At 40.4% G+C, this 22,283-nt stretch overlaps 1 protein-coding gene across 6 annotated transcripts in view; it reads left to right on the forward strand.

Moving 5' to 3' along the window:
- The window catches only part of kiaa1549lb (KIAA1549-like b), a 238,712-nt gene that overhangs the window by 170,307 nt on the left and 46,122 nt on the right, over positions 1-22,283 (forward strand). For 3 of the 6 annotated variants that reach the window (XR_015515017.1, XM_087293220.1, XM_087293219.1), the window contains exon 17: positions 17,447-17,579. Coding sequence is in view for 2 of the 6 variants with exons in the window: in XM_087293220.1 (XP_087149346.1) it covers positions 17,447-17,579 (133 nt within the window). In the remaining 4 variants the exon portion in view is untranslated. Of the gene's footprint in view, positions 1-17,446; positions 17,896-22,283 lie in introns of all 6 variants that reach the window. The other 3 variants (XR_015515019.1, XR_015515020.1, XR_015515018.1) reach the window with 2 other exon arrangements.

The following is a 22,283-nucleotide window of genomic DNA, read 5'->3' on the forward strand; positions in this document are numbered from 1 at the left end:
CTTCTGCTCAATTCAGTTCACATTTACTAGCATCCTTGTCGCCAATTTTGTTATGGTTGCTTAAGCATGAGGAGTCAAGAAGATGTCAAATTCAAGAAGATTTTTTTTAGCTTCAGAGCTAAACAGCAAACAGGTCGTCATGCCACATGGTAAACATACGGTTCTCCCAACACATTCTTCTTCTACCCTTTTATAGATGCCAGAGTAATAAAAGAACATAACACTGGGCCAGGCCAATCGCCCGGGAGGTTGAGTAGTGAGGCCGAAATCATGTCGCATTTCCATTGTTGGGTTAGTAGCTCGCAGCGCGTCATGCAAACCTCGGCCCCAGAACGTCCCCGGAATCAAACGTCACACAACCCGTCCACTTCAGGCAGATAAAGCACACCATTGCATCATCACGAAACGAGTAAAATGAGGACAACCAAAACAAACAAACGACATGTTACTGTACAGCATTACATTATATGTCTATATGCACAGGCCTATGTATTTTCATTCATTATATTTGTTTACTCACCGACCGACCGTTGGCATCGTGTATCAAGTGGTCTCGCCACTAACGGAGGGACCCAGCGCAGTAAGCGCACCCATCCATAATGTAAAACCACAGAAATTCCCTGGTGATAACTCGGTATGAAATGCATTATTGCATATTATTGCATATTATTCTGTGATCTTAAGTAAAGAAAAATGTTGTGTTTCATCACATAAGAGTAAATAATAAAATCTATCTACGAATAAAGCTCCACATTTCAAATTTCATTTTTAATTTTTACCACATCATATAAAAACATCAACATTTGTTTGAGGACATAAAACACAAATTGTATTTGCAGTTTTCCCCAATGCATTTGTAAAGAGGCGCTGCGCAGGTCTGGATGACAGAATACAAGTTCTTTTCTGCTTTCATTGCCCAGTCTCACACACATACAGGCATCTAATGGCACACCTCACGCACAAATACACCTTTTAAACTTGACAAAAACTCTAAGCAACCTTTACTGGCTGCTGTGTCTTTAATATAATTTAAAGATTATTATAGGTAATTGAAACATCAAGGAGGAGGCATCAAAGAAAAGTCACTTATAAATTAAAATTTAATTATGCAGCAGCCTTACATTTAAAAGGGAATCATAACGGTGATCATAAGCAAAAAGACCCCAGCCTATAAGGTGTTTTATGCAATAGCCTATCTTAAACTGACCAGCTATATGTTTTCGTTCCTTTATTTATCACCCCCTATTTGTTCACCTCCTGAAAATAGTTCTATATGCTGAACTGTTTAGAGTAAAACATAACTAACAGCCTACAACTTGTGGCTAATCTACTCGGCAGAGTTTTTTTCTGCTTCTGAAAGATGGAACATTTGGCAAAGGACCAGCATATTGTAATCAATATGCAGGGAGCTTTGTCGACTAGCTGTTAGCAATCATGAGCTGTGATGATGAAAACACTGTGCTCAGAAATGTCTGTTGTTTTTTCCCCAGGAGTTCAGAAGTAGACACAAAAGCTGCTGTCACAGACATGGCTGGATCAGTTATCCAGCACTGCCCTTGCTCGGTTTTATTTGCTGACCGAAATGACCTCGCTTTGGATTTTTGTCTCAGTTTAAATATTTAATTTCCTTTCTAAGTCCATTGGCACTCTGTCAAATCTTGTGTAATTTGCTGCTCGTTGTGTAATGAAGGAGAACCACTGACATATATTGGAAAACTTAAAGGTATAGTTCACCTAAATAAATGCTTATTCTCTCATTAATTACTCAACTTCATGTTAATCCAAACCAATGATATATATATATATATATATATATATATATATATATATATATATATATATATATATATATATATATATATATATATATATATATATTCTCCTTGAAACACAAATTAAGCTGTTTAGTAGATGAAATCCTAAGAGCTATCTGACCCTCCTTAGACAAAAGGGAAACATTCAGAGCCCAGCAATATAACATCCTCAAAGTCCTCAAAACATCCCACATTTCATCAGTGGTTCAACTGTAATTTTATGAAGCTACAAGAATACTTTTATGCACAAAAACCATAAACTGTAAAAAAAAGTACTTGAAAAAGTCTATGACACTACTACATACGTTTATGAAGAGTGCATATGAAGCTACAAGTGGGGGGGGGGGGGGGGGGGGGGGGGGGCAACCATTACTATCTTGTCCATGTGTCATCAAGCCGACCGCACATCACTCCAGGCCTACACTGCAACAAATGCTTTTCTTGCTTAGATTTTTTGTCTTGTTTCTAGTCCAAACATCTAAAAATTAATAAATTAAGAAGAATTTTTTAGACCAAAAAAACATATCGTCTTGTTTTCAGAAATAATATGCCAATATGAAGTGAGTTTTTCATTAAAACAAGTTTAAAAATCTGCCAACGGGGTAAGCAAAATAATCTTACGTCAAAAGAAAAAACAAGATTAATTTGCTTACTCCATTGGCAGATTATTTTGTATGTTTTAAGGAAAAACTCACTTAATATTGGCATATTATTTCTCAAAACAAGATTATATGTTTTGCTTGTCTAGAAAATGCTTCTTGATATAAGAAATTTTAGATATTTAGACTAGAATAAAGACAAAAAATCTAAGCAAGAAAAGCATTTTTTGCAGTGTAGGGTAGCCGAAAATAGTCAAAGAGGCAGAGCATGAGCAAAGCTAGAGTTGCCTACTTGCATTTTGTTTAGATCAGTCTTTTATTTGTTTTCTGATCACATTTGCTCAGTTGTAAACTACAGTATATCAATAAAGTGTTTACTGTGTTTTGTCTTTTAAAAATACTGTTATAATACATTAAGGCAGTAAGCATTGTTCTTATGACATTTATCTACAGGAGGAAAACTAATTACTTGCAAATACTTGTCATTTTAACATTGGAGTCAATAGAGATGTGCTCTATTTTGGGGCCAGCCCTAGTGGTCTTTTAATGAATTGCAGTTTCAGTTACTGCTATATTAGTTTAATGAGGAAGAGCGGGAGGTATCCACTTGACAAAAACAACAAATAATGTCGTTCGACTTTTTTTTTTCTCTCTTCAGGAGCATAATTTCCTGAGAGATGTCTGGATATTCGGGTTTGAATTAGTAAGATTGAGAAAAAGTACACTTAGCCACTGATGACAGATGATATCATTCTGGCCACAAAATATTCAGGACACTTGCTGTTTCAAAAATAAACAATGGTTTTATTGATTGGTAACAGAATGAGGGTGAGTAATAATGAGAGAGTCTATCTATCTATCTATCTATCTATCTATCTATCTATCTATCTATCTATCTATCTATCTATCTATCTATCTATATATATATATATATATATATATATATATATATATATATATATATATATATATATATATATATAAAGAGTTTTGTTGCAAAATGAGATATTTTCATTTTGAGAAATGTTGGTTATTTGACATTATTATATAAGACATCAACAGTCAAGTTCGTTCACAATTTTTATACTTTAAACTATCACCTGAGCTCAGTGAAGGCCAGGAACACAATATTGTCGAATCCATGCTATTTTTTTTTACTTTATGTCCATAAATAGTTTATAAATAAGTCAAAAAACATGCCAAAATGCAACAAATTTATCTTAACATTGACAAACATCTTATATTGGTTCAAAAAACAATACATCATAAATATTTGGAATTGTATATAGATTGATTAATAACAACACGATTCTGAGTTAGTTTTGGCCAGAAACTGCCCAATTTATTTATTTTTTTATTTGAATTTTTTTGCAAAATGCTATATATCTACCTTATTCTATAACTATATTCTACTACTGTATACAATTAAGAAAAGCTTGTGAATGAATGTTTGTTTAATAAGTAAGATTAAGTTAGTTAGATAAATGACTTGTAGTGTGTTACAGAAAGAAAATAAGAAAGATAAAGGCTCCTTCCACACCGCTGCTGAAAACCCAATCTGTATGATCAAAAACCGGCTGAATTATTTCACTGTAATAATAATAATAATAATAATAATAATAATAATAATAATAATAATAATAATATTAATAATAATCATCATCATCATCAGGGCCTGATCAGCCACTGTGGCTATAGTTGCGTGTCCAGTCACAATTTTACGCGAGAAAAAGGGAGCGCGCACGCGTTTTAAACAGTTGCACGCATCACTTTTGGCGCAAATTTGCTTTTGGTATTAACAGAAATAATTTAAAGGATAAACTTACAAAGGACACTTAGAAATGTAGCCTTGCAGACAGGTATCTTGTTTTGGGGAGGAGTACAGGAAAAAATGCAGTATTTCACTGTAACCCCTGGCCTTCTTGACATCAGCAGAGGCTGACAGACGCAGGATAATTTTATCTTGGTCCACTTTTGTAGTGTTTTTATACATTGTTGCAAAGTTGAAGGCCCCATCTTCATCTAATAGTTTGTCGGCATGACACAGACCAACATTACTCTCTCATTACTGAGCAAACTCGGAGCACTTCATCGGCGATGACTTTCTTCCCAGGATGCTGAGCTCACACATCCTGAACGTTCTATATCCGTTATATCAGGGGTTTTCAAACTGTGGGTTGCGACCCACTCGTGGGTCGCACAATGAACAAATTTGGGTCGCGCAACGTCACATAGCTGCAGCTATGCTCCGTCCTGCATGTTTTATTTTAAACACTACTAATTTCTCTTGAATGAGCACAAACAGTTACTAAAGTAGTTAATTGCTTCATTATAGATTTGTGCATTCTTACATTAACACCTCTGTCATCAAACAAAACACAATGAGAGATTCATTTGCTGCTCTTCACTAAATAACTATAGTAACTTTAATCAATATGCAAATACAATTAAAAGTGAAATAGATTTTGTAGCTTTATTTAATTTCTGGATGGGCCATTGATTTTAATAGGCTAAACCTTTTATTTTATTGTCAATATTTTCTAATGTTTGCTATGTATTCTGTCATTTGAAGGTATTTGTTGTCCCATATTTTTTACATTCCAACGTTGACAGATATGGCATAACATTGCTAATTAATAAATAGCTATCGTGCCACTGTTAGTTTTACCGTCAGCTAATGTTATGGAAGGGCATAGATGTTATGGAAAAGAGTAATAGTAACGTAACTACCCCATCATTCTTTCCTCAAGCAAATGTGTAAATATTAGATCTATTCAGTGATAATGTTAATTGCATTGGCATATTTATCTGACGTTTTCCCAGCTTGTAGTAGTCGATCAAAAAGCTATTTAGTTTCTTATGACTACACTAGCAGTGGAATTTACTGCAATGTGACGGGGCTTGATTATAATTCAGGGGCTTGATCAAAGGTTGATCATATTCTCTTCTAAAAAAGAAGAGTATCTTTTTCAACAAAAAAATGATCACAGTTACAGCCAGCATCCCACAAAAAGCACTTCAAGCCTCATTTTGTGCATATCAAATCACAAAATCCAAAAAGCCGCACACCATATATTTTTGACTGCTTTGAATGGATGCATTTTTTTTTTTACCCATTTTCCATATTAAAATATTATGGTGGGTCTTGAGATTAAACTACTTGCCTAGGTGGGTCCCGGAATAAAAAAGTTTGGGAATTCCTGGGTTATAGCACACTTTATAAAGAAACTGGTCTGGCGAATATTGCGTTTTGTGAAAAAATACATTTTGTAGTAGGCCTAAAATGTTTCTTACACACATATTTTCAATTCACACATAGATTAGGGTAGACTACATCTGAACAGTGATTTCCAATAATACAATCTAAATGTCAAAAAATGGCGTTTATCGAATTTTGCAACCAAAATTTTTAATTTTTTTTTTTTTAAATATTTCCCAAATTATGTTTAACAGAGCAAGAACATTTTCACAGTACGTCTGATAATATTTTTTATTTTTGGAGAAAGTCTTATTTGTTTTATTTCAGCTAGAGTAAAGCAGTTAATGATTTTTTAAATACCATTTTACAGACAAAATTATTAGCCCCTTTAAGCTATATATTTATTTGATAGTCTACAGAACAAACCATCCTTATACAATAACTTGCATAATTACCATAAGCTGCCTAGTAAACCTAATTAACCTAGGTAAACATTTAAATGTCACTTTAAGCTGTACAGAAGTGTCTTATAAAATATCAAATCAAATATTATTTACTGTCATCATAAGAAAGATAAAATAAATCAGTTATTAGAGGTAAGTTATTAAAACTATTATGTTTGGAAATGTGTTAAAATTCTTTCTGTTTTTGTGGTTAAAAATAACTTTGAGGTGGGGGGTGATGGGGGGGGGGGGGTGATGTAACAACCATAAGTTTACATACACTGTATAAAAAGGCACATAACCATTTAAAAATATGTTAATGTGAATAAACATTTTCTCTTTTAGGTAAGTTAGGATTATCAAATTTGTTTCTGTTATGCTTAATAGCAGAATAATGAGAGAGACATTTTTTGAGAAATTGTTATAACTTTTCTTGAAAGTCAAGTTTACATACAATACAATTATTATGCCTCTGAAAAAGCTGATTATGTCAAGGTTTTAGAAGTTTCTGATTGGATAATTGACAACATTTGACTTAATTGGAGGCACAACTGGGGGGGGGGGGGGGGGGGGGGTAATTCCAAAAAAACTGGGTTAACTTACCATCTGCTAAACCTCGAACTCTCGGTTGATTTACCCAAAACCTGCTTACCGCGAGGATGTCAGTTCCAAAACAGCTGGTAAGAGTTAGTTAAATCAACCTCCTGAAGATAACCGCGGGTTAATGCGCATGCTCGGCACATACCTGAAGGCATTTTTAGTAGATCACCAAATTCATGAGTCACCATAGACAGTCACGGTAAGAAAAAAAGGCAACACACTTTACATAGGCGGGGCTGGAGCTTTTAATCACAGAGATTACGCATCTGCTTCAATGAAGGAAAGAAATATAGGATGATAAATAGATAAGAAAAGAAAAAAATTAAATAATAAGAAAGTTTGTTAGTTCATTAAATTACACATGCCACCCTCCATTTTATTGTAATGAAAAATTAAACTCTTCTCTTTATGGACTGATTTCATATTATATCATTGTCCTTTATTGACTGATGTAGCTTTGAAAAACGGCTGCAATTAATGAATTAAAAATAAATTTGAAACCTTGAAAAAAAAATTATATTAAAAATGTATAAAGTGTATGTGTGCATAAATAGATGTATACATATGAACGATGTCCTACATCTTAAAATATGGATATATTTTCCTACAAAAGACAAAGCTGCCGCATCATATAATATTATATAAGCTACAGAAAAATGTAAGGGTTGTAGAAAGAGAAAGACAGTAAAACAACAGATGTCTATGTGAGATTCGAACTCACTCCGTTACACGCTCTTAATTCATTAATGACGCACTGTCCACTACGCTAATGCCACACTCTAAATCTTTTGTGTAATGATACAGAGTGGTTTACGACCAAGGAACTGTACAAAAGTTTATAAAAGAGTTAAGTGCCAGGCATACTGTACAAATGGTCCTACACGCTATTGCCATATTGTACAGTTGCCTAAAATGCCCTGACGCGAATACAAAGAGCCGCACTGAATGTTTTCTATTGTAAGCGCAGACCAGCAATTTGTCACGTTTGATTTCTAAAGGTTTGTTAAAAACATTAACGATTCTTTTGAAAAAACAACAACTGTCATTCAAATATACATTTGGTTATGAAAAGAACTATGCATTTAAAACCCTCTTACAAAAAAAAAAAAAAAAAAAAAAACTTGTATATCTGTGTTTCTATGTCCATAAATATTCTCATCAAAAGCACGCAATGCTCAGTAAACTCCCTAAAACAGACAAACTCTGGAACATAACAACTTACTCTCTAAAGATAACCTGCTCCGGAGCAGGTTATCTAGTAAGTTGCTATGGCTACTTAACATACCCGAGAAGTTACCTCCGATTTTGGAACCAAAGCTGAGGTTTTCTGCTTACTTACTCTCAAACTTACCTGGGTATGTCACATAACCTGCTTTCTGGAACAGCCCCCTGGGGGGTATTCCAGAAAGCTGGGTTAACTTACCATCTGCTAAAACCTAAACTCTCGGTTGATTTACCCAAAACCTGCTTACCGCGAGTATGTTGGTTCCAAAACAGGTGACAAGAGTTAGTTAAATCAACCTTCTGAAGATAACCGCGGGTTAATGCGCGTGCACGGCACACACCTGAAGGCATTTTCAGTAGATCGCCGAATTCACGAGTCACCATAGAAAGTCACGGTGAGAAAAAAAGGGCAACGCACTTTACAGAGGCGAAGCTGGAGTTTTTAAACACAGAGATTACACATCTGCTTCAACGAAGGAAAGAAATATAGAATAAGAAATAGATAAGAAAAAAAAGAAAGAAAATGTATTAGTTCATTAAAGTACATGCCACCCTCCATTTTATTGTAATGATAAATTAAACTACTCTTTAACATCCTTTTTGAGTATGTTGTGTAACCATTCATGCATTTATTTTTCTTGCCATTAATTTCTTAAAGCCACAATATGTGTATTGACTAATAAGGCTTATAGAAATTGCAATCTTTCTGGAGCTAGAACTCTGTTCAAAGTCATTAAACACAGAAACATTATCATAAAAGGTAATATTTAATTACTGGAGCTCTTTATTTAACACTCTAGAATATTCTTTCTGACATGCAGATAATAGAAAGAGGCCTGTCTAACTGCTGTGTTCTATAATAAAGGCTTTTCAGTGGTTGAGTTTTTGACTTAAACCACACACTTTGTCACTGTTGTAAGTGATTGTTGTCAGATAGCTTTAGGTTCTTTTTATTTTGCATGCAGACGAAGTTCCTTCTGCCTCAACTAACAAGCAGTGTAAGAATTTTCTGCACTTTTCCATATTTGAATATTACTCTTGGATCACAAAATCTTTTATCTACATATTTAAATTCTAAAGTAGCTGTATAAGGTCCATCTTCAAAGATAAAGTCACATGAGCATCAACTTAAGGTGAGAAATGTATATGAAAAATATGTTACACGTTGAAAGGTGTGTGTATAAAGCAGTGTACAAAAATCATTCATTTTATTTCAGGAAATGAAGAAATGAACAGACCAAACTATTTGATTAAACAGTTTTTTGACTAATAATATATTTTTAGCACTCTTCCATCTGTTTTGTCTGCTTGGGTCACTGAGATTTCCTCTGGGTCAGGCTGCAGGTACGTGTCATCGTATAAGGCAGAAAAGGGTATCTTTTGTCCTCCAGCAAGTAACAATGTAATGCCCAGTAATGATTCTATTTTATAATACAAATATGATAAAAATAAACATTGTGTTAAGCAACATTTGCTTTATAGTTTTTTTTTTTTTTTACTATATTAGTGTTATACACTTGAATCATTACTTCCTGAAAATCAGCCATTTAGCCTCAACATAGTGATGAGGTGGGGTGTGTGATGAGCTGGTAAGTGGAAGCAGTAAGGAGTTTATTAGTTGAAACACCAAAAGATTAAGGATAGAAAATTAAGTTGTACCTGCACACTTATACTTTGGACAAATTTTATATTATCAGTGTCCTTTAGTGACTGATGGAGCTTTAAAATCAGCTGCAATTAATGCACACACTAGCATTTAGAAACCCTGAAAAAAATATTATATTAAAAATGTAGGTGTGTGTGCGTGAATGTATATATAAGAACGACGTCCTACATCTTAAATTAAAGATATATTTTCCTACAAAAGACAAAGTTGCCACTTATAATATTATACAGAAAAATGTGAGGGTGCAGAAGGAGAGAAAAAACTCAAGATCTGTAAGTGAGATTCGAACTCGCTCCGTTGTGCGCTCCGTTGTTCTTTATCGACGCACTGTCCACTACGCTATTCCCGTTCTCTGAATCATCTGTGTAATGATACGCAGTAATGTATGACCAAGGAACTGTACAAAAGTGTAAAAAACAGTTCAGTGCCAGGCGTACTGTACAGGTGGTCATACTGCCACATGTACAGTTGCCTAAAATGCCCTGACGCAAATACAAAGAGCTGCACTGAATGTTTTTTATGGTAAGCGCAGACCCGCGGTTTGTCACATTTGATTTCAAAAAGGTTTGTTAAATACATTAACATTATGAATTTGGTTATGAAAAAAACTATGCACTTATAACCCTCTCACAACGAAAAAACTTGTATCTGTGTGTCCACATCCATAAATATTTCCTTCAAAAGAGCACGCAATGCTCAGTAAACTCTCTGAAACAGACAAACTCTGAAACATAGCAACTTACTCTCTGAACATAACCTGCTCCGGAGCAGGTTATCTTCAGAGAGTAAGTTGCTATGGCTACTTAACATACCCAGAAGTTACCTCCGATTTTGGAACCAAAGTTGAGGTTATCCACCTACTTACTCTCAAACTTACCCGTGTATGTCACATAACCTGCTTTCTGGAACAGCCCCCAGCAGGACGTATTTGTTTCTGTTTTGTATTTTCTTTCTCTCTTTCTCTGCTACACCCTAATAGGTGATGATGAACGTCACCTGGGGGCTGTTCCAGAAAGCAGGTTATGTGACATACACGGGTAAGTTTGAGAGTAAGTAGGTGGATAACCTCAACTTTGGTTCCAAAATCGGAGGTAACTTCTGGGTATGTTAAGTAGCCATAGCAACTTACTCTCTGAAGATAACCTGCTCTGGAGCAGGTTATGTTCAGAGAGTAAGTTGCTATGTTCCAGAGTTTGTCTGTTTCAGAGAGTTTACTGAGCATTGCGTGCTCTTTTGATGAGAATATTTATGGATGTGGACACACAGATACAAGTTTTTTCGTTGTGAGAGGGTTATAAGTGCATAGTTTTTTTCATAACCAAATTCATAATGTTAATGTATTTAACAAACCTTTTTGAAATCAAATGTGACAAACCGCGGGTCTGCGCTTACCATAAAAAACATTAAGTGCAGCTCTTTGTATTTGCGTCAGGGCATTTTAGGCAACTGTACATGTGGCAGTAGGACCACCTGTACAGTATGCCTGGCACTGAACTGTTTTTTACACTTTTGTACAGTTCCTTGGTCATACATTACTGCGTATCATTACACAGATGATTCAGAGCACGGAATAGCGTAGTGGACAGTGCGTCGATAAAGAACAACTTACGCACAACGGAGCGAGTTCGAATCTTACTTACAGATTTTTCTGTATAATATTATAAGTGGCAGCTTTGTCTTTTGTAGGAAAATATATCTTTAATTTAAGATGTAGGACGTTGTTCTTATATACATTCATGCACACACACCTACATTTTTTAATATAATATTTTTTTCAGGGTTTCTAAATGCTATTGTGTGCATTAATTGCAGCCGATTTTAAAGCTCCATCAGTCACTAAAGGACACTGATAATATAAAATTTGTCCAAAGTATAAGTGTGCAGGTACAACTTAATTTTCTATCCTTAATCTTTTGGTGTTTCAACTATTAAACTCATTACTGCTTCCACTTACCAGCTCATCACACACCCCACCTCATCACTATGTTGACGCCTGTTTCACACCGCAAGCGTCAACGGCGTGTGAGCAGAGCGTGAGCAGCGCGTGTGTTTTCGGCGTCCATGTTAATAGATTAGAGCTTTCATAGCGCACGCAGCAGCAGCGCGTCAGAGCGAGGCGTGAGCGTCGCCGAAGCAGCACGGCAGCAATAGTTTCGGCGCTGGGTCTATTTTTGACGCGCTGCTGACGCTCAATTAAAGTGACAGTGCATTGATAATGACCGAAACACATTGAATGACAGTAAAAAGTAGCAATTTTACCCAATAAATGCTTTAATAATGTCAAATGGTCTATATATAGTCATTCAAATGAACTTAAAACGATTAAAAACGGCAAAAAACATTTATTTAGGCCAGAACTACAAAACCAAATGTAAAACAATTTTAGTATCAGTTTTGCTTAAGTTGCACACTAGTGTTGTAGAAGAGGGGAAATAGAATATTTACGGGATTTGTAGTCCATAGCGAAGTGTATTGTGGGTAGTGTAGTTCGACACGCATACTGGATTATGTGAGCTCGCTGTGTTCTGTGCAGCTGAGCAGAGGAAGAAAGCTTTAATCGGCTTTGTTTTATGTTCACTCGAGTTATTCCTACCGGGAGCTGTTTGCACTGTGAATCTCAAAACACGAAAATAAGTAAAAGAATGGCATGCATTGGTTACTTTTGTCCGTCTCTTCCTCTGCACGAGCATGAATTAACGAGCGGTTATTCTGCCGCTGGACATCACTGAAGCGGAGAAAGTAACACTAGTTTGATCATGTATAAACATCATTATAACTATATTGTATAAATAGTATTATAACTAGGTCTACAGCAACCTGATAATCAAAAAACAAATGACATGATATCACAGGCGATTGTCTTTTGACTGTAGACACTTCTCATATAAGTTAGCTTGAGAAGCATAGAGTACTATTTGATCTATAAAATTTGTAAAATAAACATTTGCAGGTTAAAGAAACAGCATAGGAGGGGCCTTGGTGCAGATGAAAAGATTAAAAAGTGTATTTGTAAATAGAGAGACATGGGTAACTAGATAGAATAGACAGAGATAGGTTGATCTCAGCAGCAGCTGCCGAAGAGCTGCGCGCTGCAGACGCAGCTGGTGTGAAAGTCAAACGCCTGCGTGCTGCTACTGCTCGACATACGTGCTGCGCACGCTCTGCTCACGCGCCGCTGACGCTTGCGGTGTGAAACAGGCGTAACTCTTGTCACCTGTTTTGGAACCAACATACTCGCGGTAAGCAGGTTTTGGGTAAATCAACCGAGAGTTTAGGTTTTAGCAGATGGTAAGTTAACCCAGCTTTCTGGAATACCCCCCTGCTGCCACTAATGACCCATTCAAAGATTTGAGGACGAGTAAAGTCGTGGGCATTTAATGCCTAGTTCACACTAAAGGATTTTAAGCCTGATTTGAGCCCGATTTGGAAGTTAACGAGCTCGCCGACAGATCGGGCTGTGATCGGGAAGAAATCTGCGGGTGCTCGGCGCTAGCCGCTCTTTATGTGTGAACTACTGAACAACACATCAACGAGGCTCGCTGATGCGTCGCCGACACCTCGCAGATGGAAATCCAACATTCAGCATGCTAAATATTCCAGAGCAGTCGGCCGACTCAACCCCACGTCTGGTCAGATGTAGTGACGAGCTGCAGCCAATGAGAGAGCAGATCAGCATGAGCTGAATGCCTGTGTGTTCAGGAGCTCAGCAGAAACATCTGTGATTGGTCAGAATGGGCATCGGTGCACTCGCTTCATTCTGCGTTAGCACAGATATGAGAGGAGGATATATTAACAGTGGAACTAGAATTCTGTAACTATTAGAATTACCATACTGCTCATTCTGACGGTTCTTATATAAAACGCCATATTGTCACTACATATTTACATTCAAAGCTATTATTGAGATATTAAAATTAAGCTTTGAATGTCTGGCATCATATTTAATGACACCATTACCCTAAAAATATAATTTTTTTTGGTAATACAGCCTATAAATATGTAGTTAAGATACTAAAACACTTAAAGGTCTTGGCTTTCATTTTCACTTTCAAACAGGAGCTATTTCACAGCACATAATATGCCGTTTTTAAAGATATCTAAAGTAAATTGATGTTTTTGCCATCAGAAAGTTTTGTTTATGTTAGCTGGAAGTTGCTAGGCAAGAAAATGCACACATATTTAAAGTCACAGTGAAAAGTATCAGACATGCATGCAGTCATTTAACCAATATGGTAATTTAAGGCAGAAATGCTCAGTTCTTTACTGTTTTGTAATAAAAAAATAACAATGTCAGAAAGAAATACACTAATAGTTAGAAAACGGCAGGGTGTTATAAATATGTTAGTTTTATTTCAAAGAGTTATAAAATTACAAAAATTAAAAGCTCTCTGTGTATCTATCCACTGGAACCTGCAGATGAGTGATTAATGCGCTGATAAATCAGCTGATTTGAAGATGTTTTTAAATGCTTTCTCCAAAGCTTGAAACGCTGTCAGTGATGTAATCCGCACACAAGCAGCCAATAGTGTTCAGCTTTTTCTGACGACTCCTCCCTCAACATTTGATTGGCTGTGGTTTGGTAGCTTGAATGAGCTGATGGGGAATGAGTTGTTATCAGATCATGTAGTGTGTGACCCCCCTCTTGTGGATCGTTCACGGAGTGTTGCGTAGTGTGAACACCACAGAGATTAAAAGACACAAAGTCAGGTCATGTAGTGTGAACGGCACAGCGATCTGCTGATGTTTAAAATCCTGTAGTGTGAACTAGGCTTAAGCAGCTTGTCTCCAATGGAGCAGTGTGTTTTTGTGTGTGTGTGTGTGTGTGTGTGTGGAGGCTCTTTTTGAGACTTTAAAAATATGCTTTGTTTGATCCTTTAAGCATTATTTGTTGATTAGGAGCTTTAATTTGTTTAAGTTCTGTTGATTCTGTTGACCACCTCATACAGCCTTTGTTTCAACCTCTTTTTGATTGTAAGTTTATGTTTTCAATACTAATTTGTTAAACACTCTTTACTCTTTCTTAATCAGGGATTGGGTTAGTAGAGAGGGGGTGCCATTTTCCTTTTTGTAACAGTTTTCTCCTGTTTATGTTAGTAAGGGAGTGAGTATTTTTGATGTATTTTTCTTTTCTTTTATAGATTATTTAGTTCTTCCCTTTCTCTCAGTTAGAGAATTTTTGTTTGTTGTTTTGGCTTGAACATCCTCTTGAAGTGTTTTTGGAACCCTCCCTTAATCCTTCAATAAATTTTGTTAATCTTCATTCAGGTTGTATTTCTTTTGTTTAGGCCTTTGAGAAGTGTCTCATAGGACCTCAATGCTGACACACACACACACACACACACACACACACACACACACACACACACACACACACACACACACACACACACACACACACACACATACATACACAAAACTCCATTAACATTCTGTTGCATACCCGTGTCCCCCTAGACAGAGTTGAAGGGAACGTAACTATATATATATATATATATATATATATATATATATATATATATATATATATATATATATATATATATATATATATTTTTTTTTTTTTTTTTTTTAAAGCGACAAACAATGACTAAACCAACAAATACAAACAATTATGAATGCATTCAAAAGGGTAAAGGAAATGTGAAAATAAATGAATAAAACCAAAATGAAGCATGGATGAAAAATGAAGGATGAATGAGCCAACACTAGTCAGTTTAACCACCTCAAAAATCATCACACCTTTATGAATTAGGAGGTTTGCTGAAGATGGCAGCTGACATGTAGCGTTTTTTTTTTTTTTAATCTTTAAGTTAATTAAGTATGACACTTTGCATTTATTAAAAGGTATGATTAAAAACCCATACGAAACAGTCCTTTAAAAGTGGCGTCACGTCTTCAGTTTCGTGTTCAGGTGTGCTTTGCACTCATACTACAAATGTTCTGCGTCAGAGCCCAAATTAACCACACTCTGGCACATCTCTTACAACTGGTCCAGGGCCGGCCAAATTTACCTCTCCTGGACCCAATTCAGAGCACTCACACTTGTCAAATAAACCAGGAAATGGGGGTTAAACGTGCCCGGGTACAGTTCAGGTAGCCTAGTGTGAGTGCACCATATGAATTAATATAAAAAAAATGCTGTCTTTCAGTCTTTCTATATATGGCCCTTTTCTCAAAGTCTGGATGCAAGCTCACATTCTTTAGAGCAATAAATGTTGATCTTGATCAATCTATATAGCATTTTTAAATACAAGGCTATGGGTAATCACAGAAAGAAAATAAATAAAACAAAATGGCAAATGAGCAAAGAAGAACAGCAACACATGATAAGACAGTGACAAACTACTGAAATAAATGTCTGTACCCTATATTATAGATAATCTAAAATCTACTCAGTGCATCTTTGTTGGGGTGTTAGATTATCATATAATATTATTCATTTATTTGTTTTCTTTTTTTTAGTCCATTTATTAATCTGGGGTCGCCACAGTGAAATGAACCACCAACATATCCACCATATGTTTTACGCAATGAATGCTCTTCCAGCTGCAAACCCTCACTGGGAAAGATCATATCTAAATTTTATTTATTTATTTATTTATTTATTTATTTATTTATTTATTTATTTATTTTTTGGTTTAAATTAAACTTCTTTGAAAGGAATTGTCTAATTTGAGCACTCCTGGTTTAAGGCTGTTTCATAACATCTCTAATGGCCCTCTAACATTCTTTATGCACTTTTAAAAATTGCTGATGACACTTATTGTAACTTTTACATCTTCAGTGATTTCTAAAAGTTAAGTGTGTTATTTTGGGCGATTTCCTCTATGGAAGTGCTAACCTCTCTCTTACTGTGATCTGCTGTCTGACCGTCAAATAGCTCTGACGTGGGACTCGTAGAATGATGAAATCTGATGAAGTTGCCTACACAGCGAATCAATCTTTGTGCTTATTAAAGTATTTCTTATCAGCTCCCAGATGATTTTTTCTCAGAGCAGAGTTTTTTCTTCCTGTGAAAATCGTAAAAGTCCCTCTTTTAGACGAGTAGGTATTTCCGAAAATTTGCCTTTCATAGTGTACCGCATGTAATCCATCATACCAGAACTGCATATTTTGTTGACAGTTTGAGCTGATATAATGAAATGTGAAGCTAAATGTTCTAAATGAGAAATAAAATCACATTAAACAGCAGCATTGTATTGATTCTGTTATTATTTCTGTCACAATGTTTTCACTTTCACATGATGTTTTTGCAGTTTATGAAGGTTACATAAGGATAAGGTTAAATAAATAAGAGTAATTTGACATTTAATTTGACAGTTGTCATTGTACACATGCAGATGTACAGTTGAAGTCAGAATTATTAGCCCCCTTGAATTATTAGCCATACTGTTTATTTTTTCCCCTTAACTCATTTCTAAAAACTGATTTATTTTACCTTTGACATTATGACAGTAAATAATATTTTACTACATATTTTTCAAGACACTTTTATACAGCTTAAAGTGTCATTTAAAGGCGTAACTAAGTTAATTAGGTTAACTAGGCAGGTTAGGGTAACTAAGCAAGTTATTGTGTAATGATGGTTTGTTTTGTAGACTATCGATAAACAAATTAGCTTAAAAGGAGCTAATAATTTTGTCCTTAAAATGGTGTTTAAAAAATAAAAATCTGCTTTTATTCTAGGTGAAATAAAACAAATACGGCTTTCTCCAGAAAATAAAAATATTATCAGACATACTGTGAAAATTTCCTTGCTCTGTTAAACATCATTTGGGAAATATTTAAAAAAGAGAAAAAATTCAAACGGGGGATATTAATCTGATTTCAGCTGTATTTGTTGCATTTGAGGTTACTGTGTTTTAAATGTAAATTTTCCCCTCTATTTGTAATTGTTTCAGACCTTCTCAGGTGAGTCACCCCACACATCGTAGCAGACAGTCTCTAAACAGTCCCAGTCCAGGAGGAACAGAGATGGATCTTCTGGTCATGAGAGAAAGACCCAGAAAGGGGATCCGTAACAGTGGCTATGATGTAAGTGTTCTTCATTAAAATACCATTAGTAGCAAAAAGATGCCAGCAGCAGTTGTAGATTTGGATAAAAGCACTCACCAGGTTATGTAAAACTGAAAATAATATTGTTTTATTGCTATTGGGTGAAGTTGAGAATGAGTTGTTATATGCTTGGTGTTTTTTATTGAATTCATTGTTACCGTTTGCTGCTTTACTGGATTTGTTGGTGTGCCAGAAATCTTTTTGTTTTATTTTTCAAATTAAACAATCACTGGTCTTATGCAATAATTAAATAAATATATGTTCCAATTTTGTCACTATGGAAGCAAAAACACAGGTTCCCCTTCGGTTGGGGAACTTCAGTGCCATGAATGGGAGGATTCGGATCAGAAGCCGCTTATCTGGAGAGTATTGAACGGGCCAATGAATGAAATTAATTGGCAGCGTAAGCTTGCGCAGGTGTGCGACATCTGCAATTATCTCAGCATATAAGCACACCCGAAGCCAGCAGACGCCATCCTTTTCGCTTCAGATCCTTTCTGAGTGAGTCGATGAGGGTTCCTCTTGCTGATCAGCACTTCAGAGCGAACGAGTGTGTCTCCCGGTCCAGAGTGGGTCTTCGCGGTGGCAGACGGTCGAGCTGGGTTACTCCCTTGCCTGCGGTTCTTTGGGTCCGGTCCTCCAGAGCGGTGCGTATAGTTGCAACTTTCCTAAAAGAGCAACACAGTCGTGCAGCACGTCCTTTTCAGGATGGCGCTCCGACTGTGCGTTTCTGGATGCGGGGGTTTCCTGTCTCCGGATGATGGACACGATCACTGCATTGCATGTTTGGGGGTCCAGCATGTTAATGCGGTGCTCGCGGGCGGTTCATGTCGTCATTGCGATGCCATGACCGTTGCACAGCTAAGATCGCGGCTAACTTTCGCAAGAGAGCGAGCCACCCCAGTTGCCTCCTGTTCTAAAAAAGCAGCGGGCGCTCGGGCAGATCTGAGGGTTTCAGCGGGAGCTAATCCGCCGCCCACGGGCTCGCGGACCTCTCGCTCCTCACGGCGCTCCATCCAAGCTTCGGGTGGTGAGAGTGATCCATCTAACCAGATGGTAGCTCTCACACTCGCTGACACCGGAGATCAGATGTCCTCCGCGGCATCGGAGGGTGGGCTTTCACTGTCCGACGAAGATCCGGACCCGCTCGCCCCCTCCGGGCAGGTGAGCGCTGTCAAATCGGATCCTGAAGCGGACATGTTAGCCGTGCTTTCCCGGGCTGCTTCGGCCGTGGGGTTGGAGATGGTTTATCCCCCAGCTCCGCGGCCGGACCGACTAGATGGGTGCTACGTAGAGGACCAGAAGGCGAAGCCTTCGAAGCCTCTCGTCCCCTTCTTCCCGGAAGTGCACAGTAGGCTCACGCAGTCCTGGAGGGCACCTTTCTCTGCCCGTGCTGCGAGTGCCTCCGCCCTCACCGCCCTTGACGGCGGAGCTGCCAGGGGGTATGAGGCGATCCCGTCAGTGGAGCGCGCTATCGCGGTCAATCTTTGTCCGCGCGGCGCCTCTACGTGGCGGGGTTTGCCCCGCCTCCCGTCCAAAGCCTGTAGGTTGTCTGCCTCCCTCGGAGCCAGAGCTTATAAGGCTGCGGGCCAGGCTGCTTCTGCTTTGCACGCGATGGCCACCTACCAGCGCTACCAAGCGCAGGCGCTGGCCGAGCTGCACGAGGGCGGGTCCAACCCAAGCTTATTACATGAGCTGCGCACCGCGACCGACTATGCTCTTCGGACTACTAAGTCCGCCGCGTGTGCGCTGGGGAGGACGATGTCCACACTTGTGGTTCAGGAACGCCACCTCTGGCTAAACCTGGCCGATATGCGCGACGTTGACAAAGTTCGCTTTCTTGACTCGCCCATATCCCAGGCTGGCCTGTTCGGCGACACCGTCGGTGAATTCACCCAGGAATTCAAGGCGGTGAAAGAGCAGTCGGATGCGATGGGCAATGTCATCTATCGGCGTGGCCGTAAGCCCGCTCCGCCCGCCGAGCCATCCACCTCCGCTGTTCCTCGCCGAGGGCGCCCGCCAACGAGTGCTGCCCCGCCCCCGCCTGCGCCTCCGGCCAAGCGGGCGCGGCGTTCACCTCGAAAGCAGGCAGCCCCTCCTGCCCAGGGCGCCGTTAAGTCCGGTAAACGGACCGCGAAGCGTCCCTGAGACAGGCCATCCGGAGAAGAGGAAACTTGCTCTTTCCCCGCTGGAGGGCGGGGCCCCGATAACAACGGTACTTTTCAGTGCCACCAAAACATCAGTAAAAGAGCACTTTTTCCCTTCCCCGGATGTGACTGCACGAGTTCTGCCAGTCCGGGACGCGCTGCCTTCCGGCTCGCAGACTCTACGTGCTTCGCCAGTGGCTCACGAGCGCTGGGGGGACGGTCTCCCTTCCCTCAGCCCTCCAGCCCCCTCTCCGGAGTCAGGGTGCGGAGCCAGAGCGAATCGCTCTCCTCCAGCTTTTCCGCGGGACCCTCGTGCTTCCCGGATCAGCACACCCACTCCGCGCTGCCCCACCGCTGGTACGTCAGCGATTGTAGCGATGACTCCATTAGCGAGGGCTCTGCCTGCCTGGTTAGCGCGGGCCAGCCCCTCGCGTGGCTCATACGCACAATCAGACTCGGTTACGCGATTCAGTTCGCGAAACGGCCCCCCAAGTTTACGGGCGTGTATTTCTCCAGGGTCAACCCCCTGTCCGCCCCTGTCTTGCGAGAGGAGATTGCTGCCCTCCTGGCGAAGGGTGCAATCGAGCCGGTTCCTCCAGCCGAGATGGAGAGTGGGTTTTACAGCCCATACTTCATCGTACCCAAAAAGAGCGGTGGGTCACGGCCAATCCTAGATCTGCGCGTTTTGAACCGCTGTCTGCACAAGCTGCCGTTCAGAATGCTCACGCAGAGGCGCATTCTCCAATGCGTTCGTCCTCGGGATTGGTTTGCAGCCATAGACCTGAAGGACGCGTATTTCCATGTCTCCATTCTTCCACGCCACCGCCAATTTCTGCGGTTTGCGTTCGAGGGTCGAGCGTGGCAGTACAAGGTCCTCCCCTTCGGGCTCTCTCTGTCTCCGCGGGTCTTCACCAAACTCGCGGAGGGTGCCCTAGCGCCCCTTCGGCTCGCGGGCATTCGCATACTCAGTTATCTCGACGACTGGCTGATTTTAGCCCACTCGCGGGAGCAATTGATTATGCACAGGGACGAGGTGCTTCGGCATCTCCGCCTACTGGGGCTTCAGGTCAACCGAGAAAAGAGCAAACTCGCCCCCGTGCAGAGGATTTCTTTTCTCGGGATGGAGCTGGACTCGATCACCATGGTAGCGCACCTCTCCGAGGAACGCGCTCGCCTGTTGCTGAACTGTCTGAGGGAGCTCGACAGCAAACTAGTGGTCCCACTGAAGTTCTTTCAGAGGCTCCTGGGGCATATGGCATCCGCAGCCGCCGTCACGCTGCTCGGGTTGCTCCATATGAGACCACTTCAGCACTGGCTTCACGATCGGGTCCCCAGACGCGCATGGCACGCGGGCACACACCGGGTCTCGGTTACTGCGCTGTGTCGCCGCGCCCTCAGCCCTTGGAACGACCCCTCGTTCCTACAGGCCGGTGTGCCTCTAGGACAGGCGTCCAGCCATGTTGTTGTTTCAACAGACGCTTCCAACACGGGTTGGGGGGCCGTGTGTCGCGGGCATGCGGCTGCGGGCCTCTGGAAGGGTGCCCAGCTGCATTGGCATATCAATCGCCTAGAGCTGTTGGCAGTGTTCCTCGCTCTCCACCGCTTTTTACCGGTGCTGGAGCGGCAACACGTGCTGGTCAGGACGGACAGTACGGCGGCGGCGGCGTATATCAACCGCATGGGGGGTATGCGCTCTCGCCGCATGTCTCAGCTCGCCCGCCGTCTGCTCCTCTGGAGTCACCCGCGGCTGAAATCGCTGCGCGCCATTCACGTCCCAGGCACGCTCAATCGTGCAGCCGATGCGCTCTCACGACAGCTGTTACGCCCTGGAGAATGGAGACTCCACCCCGAGTCTGTTCAGCTGATATGGGCGCGATTCGGGGAGGCCCAGATCGATCTGTTTGCTTCCCCCGAGAACGCTCACTGCCAGTTGTTTTTTTCCCTGACCGAGGGCTCTCTCGGCACGGATGCACTGGCCCACAGCTGGCCTCGGGGCATGCGCAAGTATGCGTTTCCCCCAGTGAGCCTGCTCGCGCAGTTTCTGTGCAAGGTCAGGGAGGACGAGGAACAGGTTCTGCTAGTTGCGCCCCTTTGGCCCAACCGGACCTGGATATCAGAGCTCTCACTCCTCGCGACGGCCCTCCCCTGGCGGATCCCTTTGAGAGAGGACCTACTCTCTCAGGGACAGGGCACCATCTGGCACCCTCGCCCCGATCTTTGGAACCTCCACGTGTGGTCCCTAGACGCGAGGAAGACTTAGGTAACCTACCGACTGCGGTGGTTAATACCATCACTCAGGCTAGAGCCCCCTCCACGAGGCGCGCCTACGCCCTGAAGTGGAGTCTATTCACTGAATGGTGCGTCTCTCGCAGAGAAGACCCCCGAAATTGCCAGATTAGTGTTGTGCTCTCTTTCCTTCAAGAGAAGTTGGACAGCAGGCTGTCGCCCTCCACTCTCAAGGTTTACGTGGCCGCCATCTCCGCTTATCATAGCGCGGTAGCTGGCGGCACCGTGGGAAAGCATAACCTGGTCATCC

This window comes from Danio rerio, chromosome 18 (genome assembly GCF_052040795.2).
Source record: "Danio rerio strain M-AB ecotype USA chromosome 18, GRCz13ab, whole genome shotgun sequence".
Classification (NCBI taxonomy): Eukaryota; Metazoa; Chordata; class Actinopteri; order Cypriniformes; family Danionidae; genus Danio; species Danio rerio.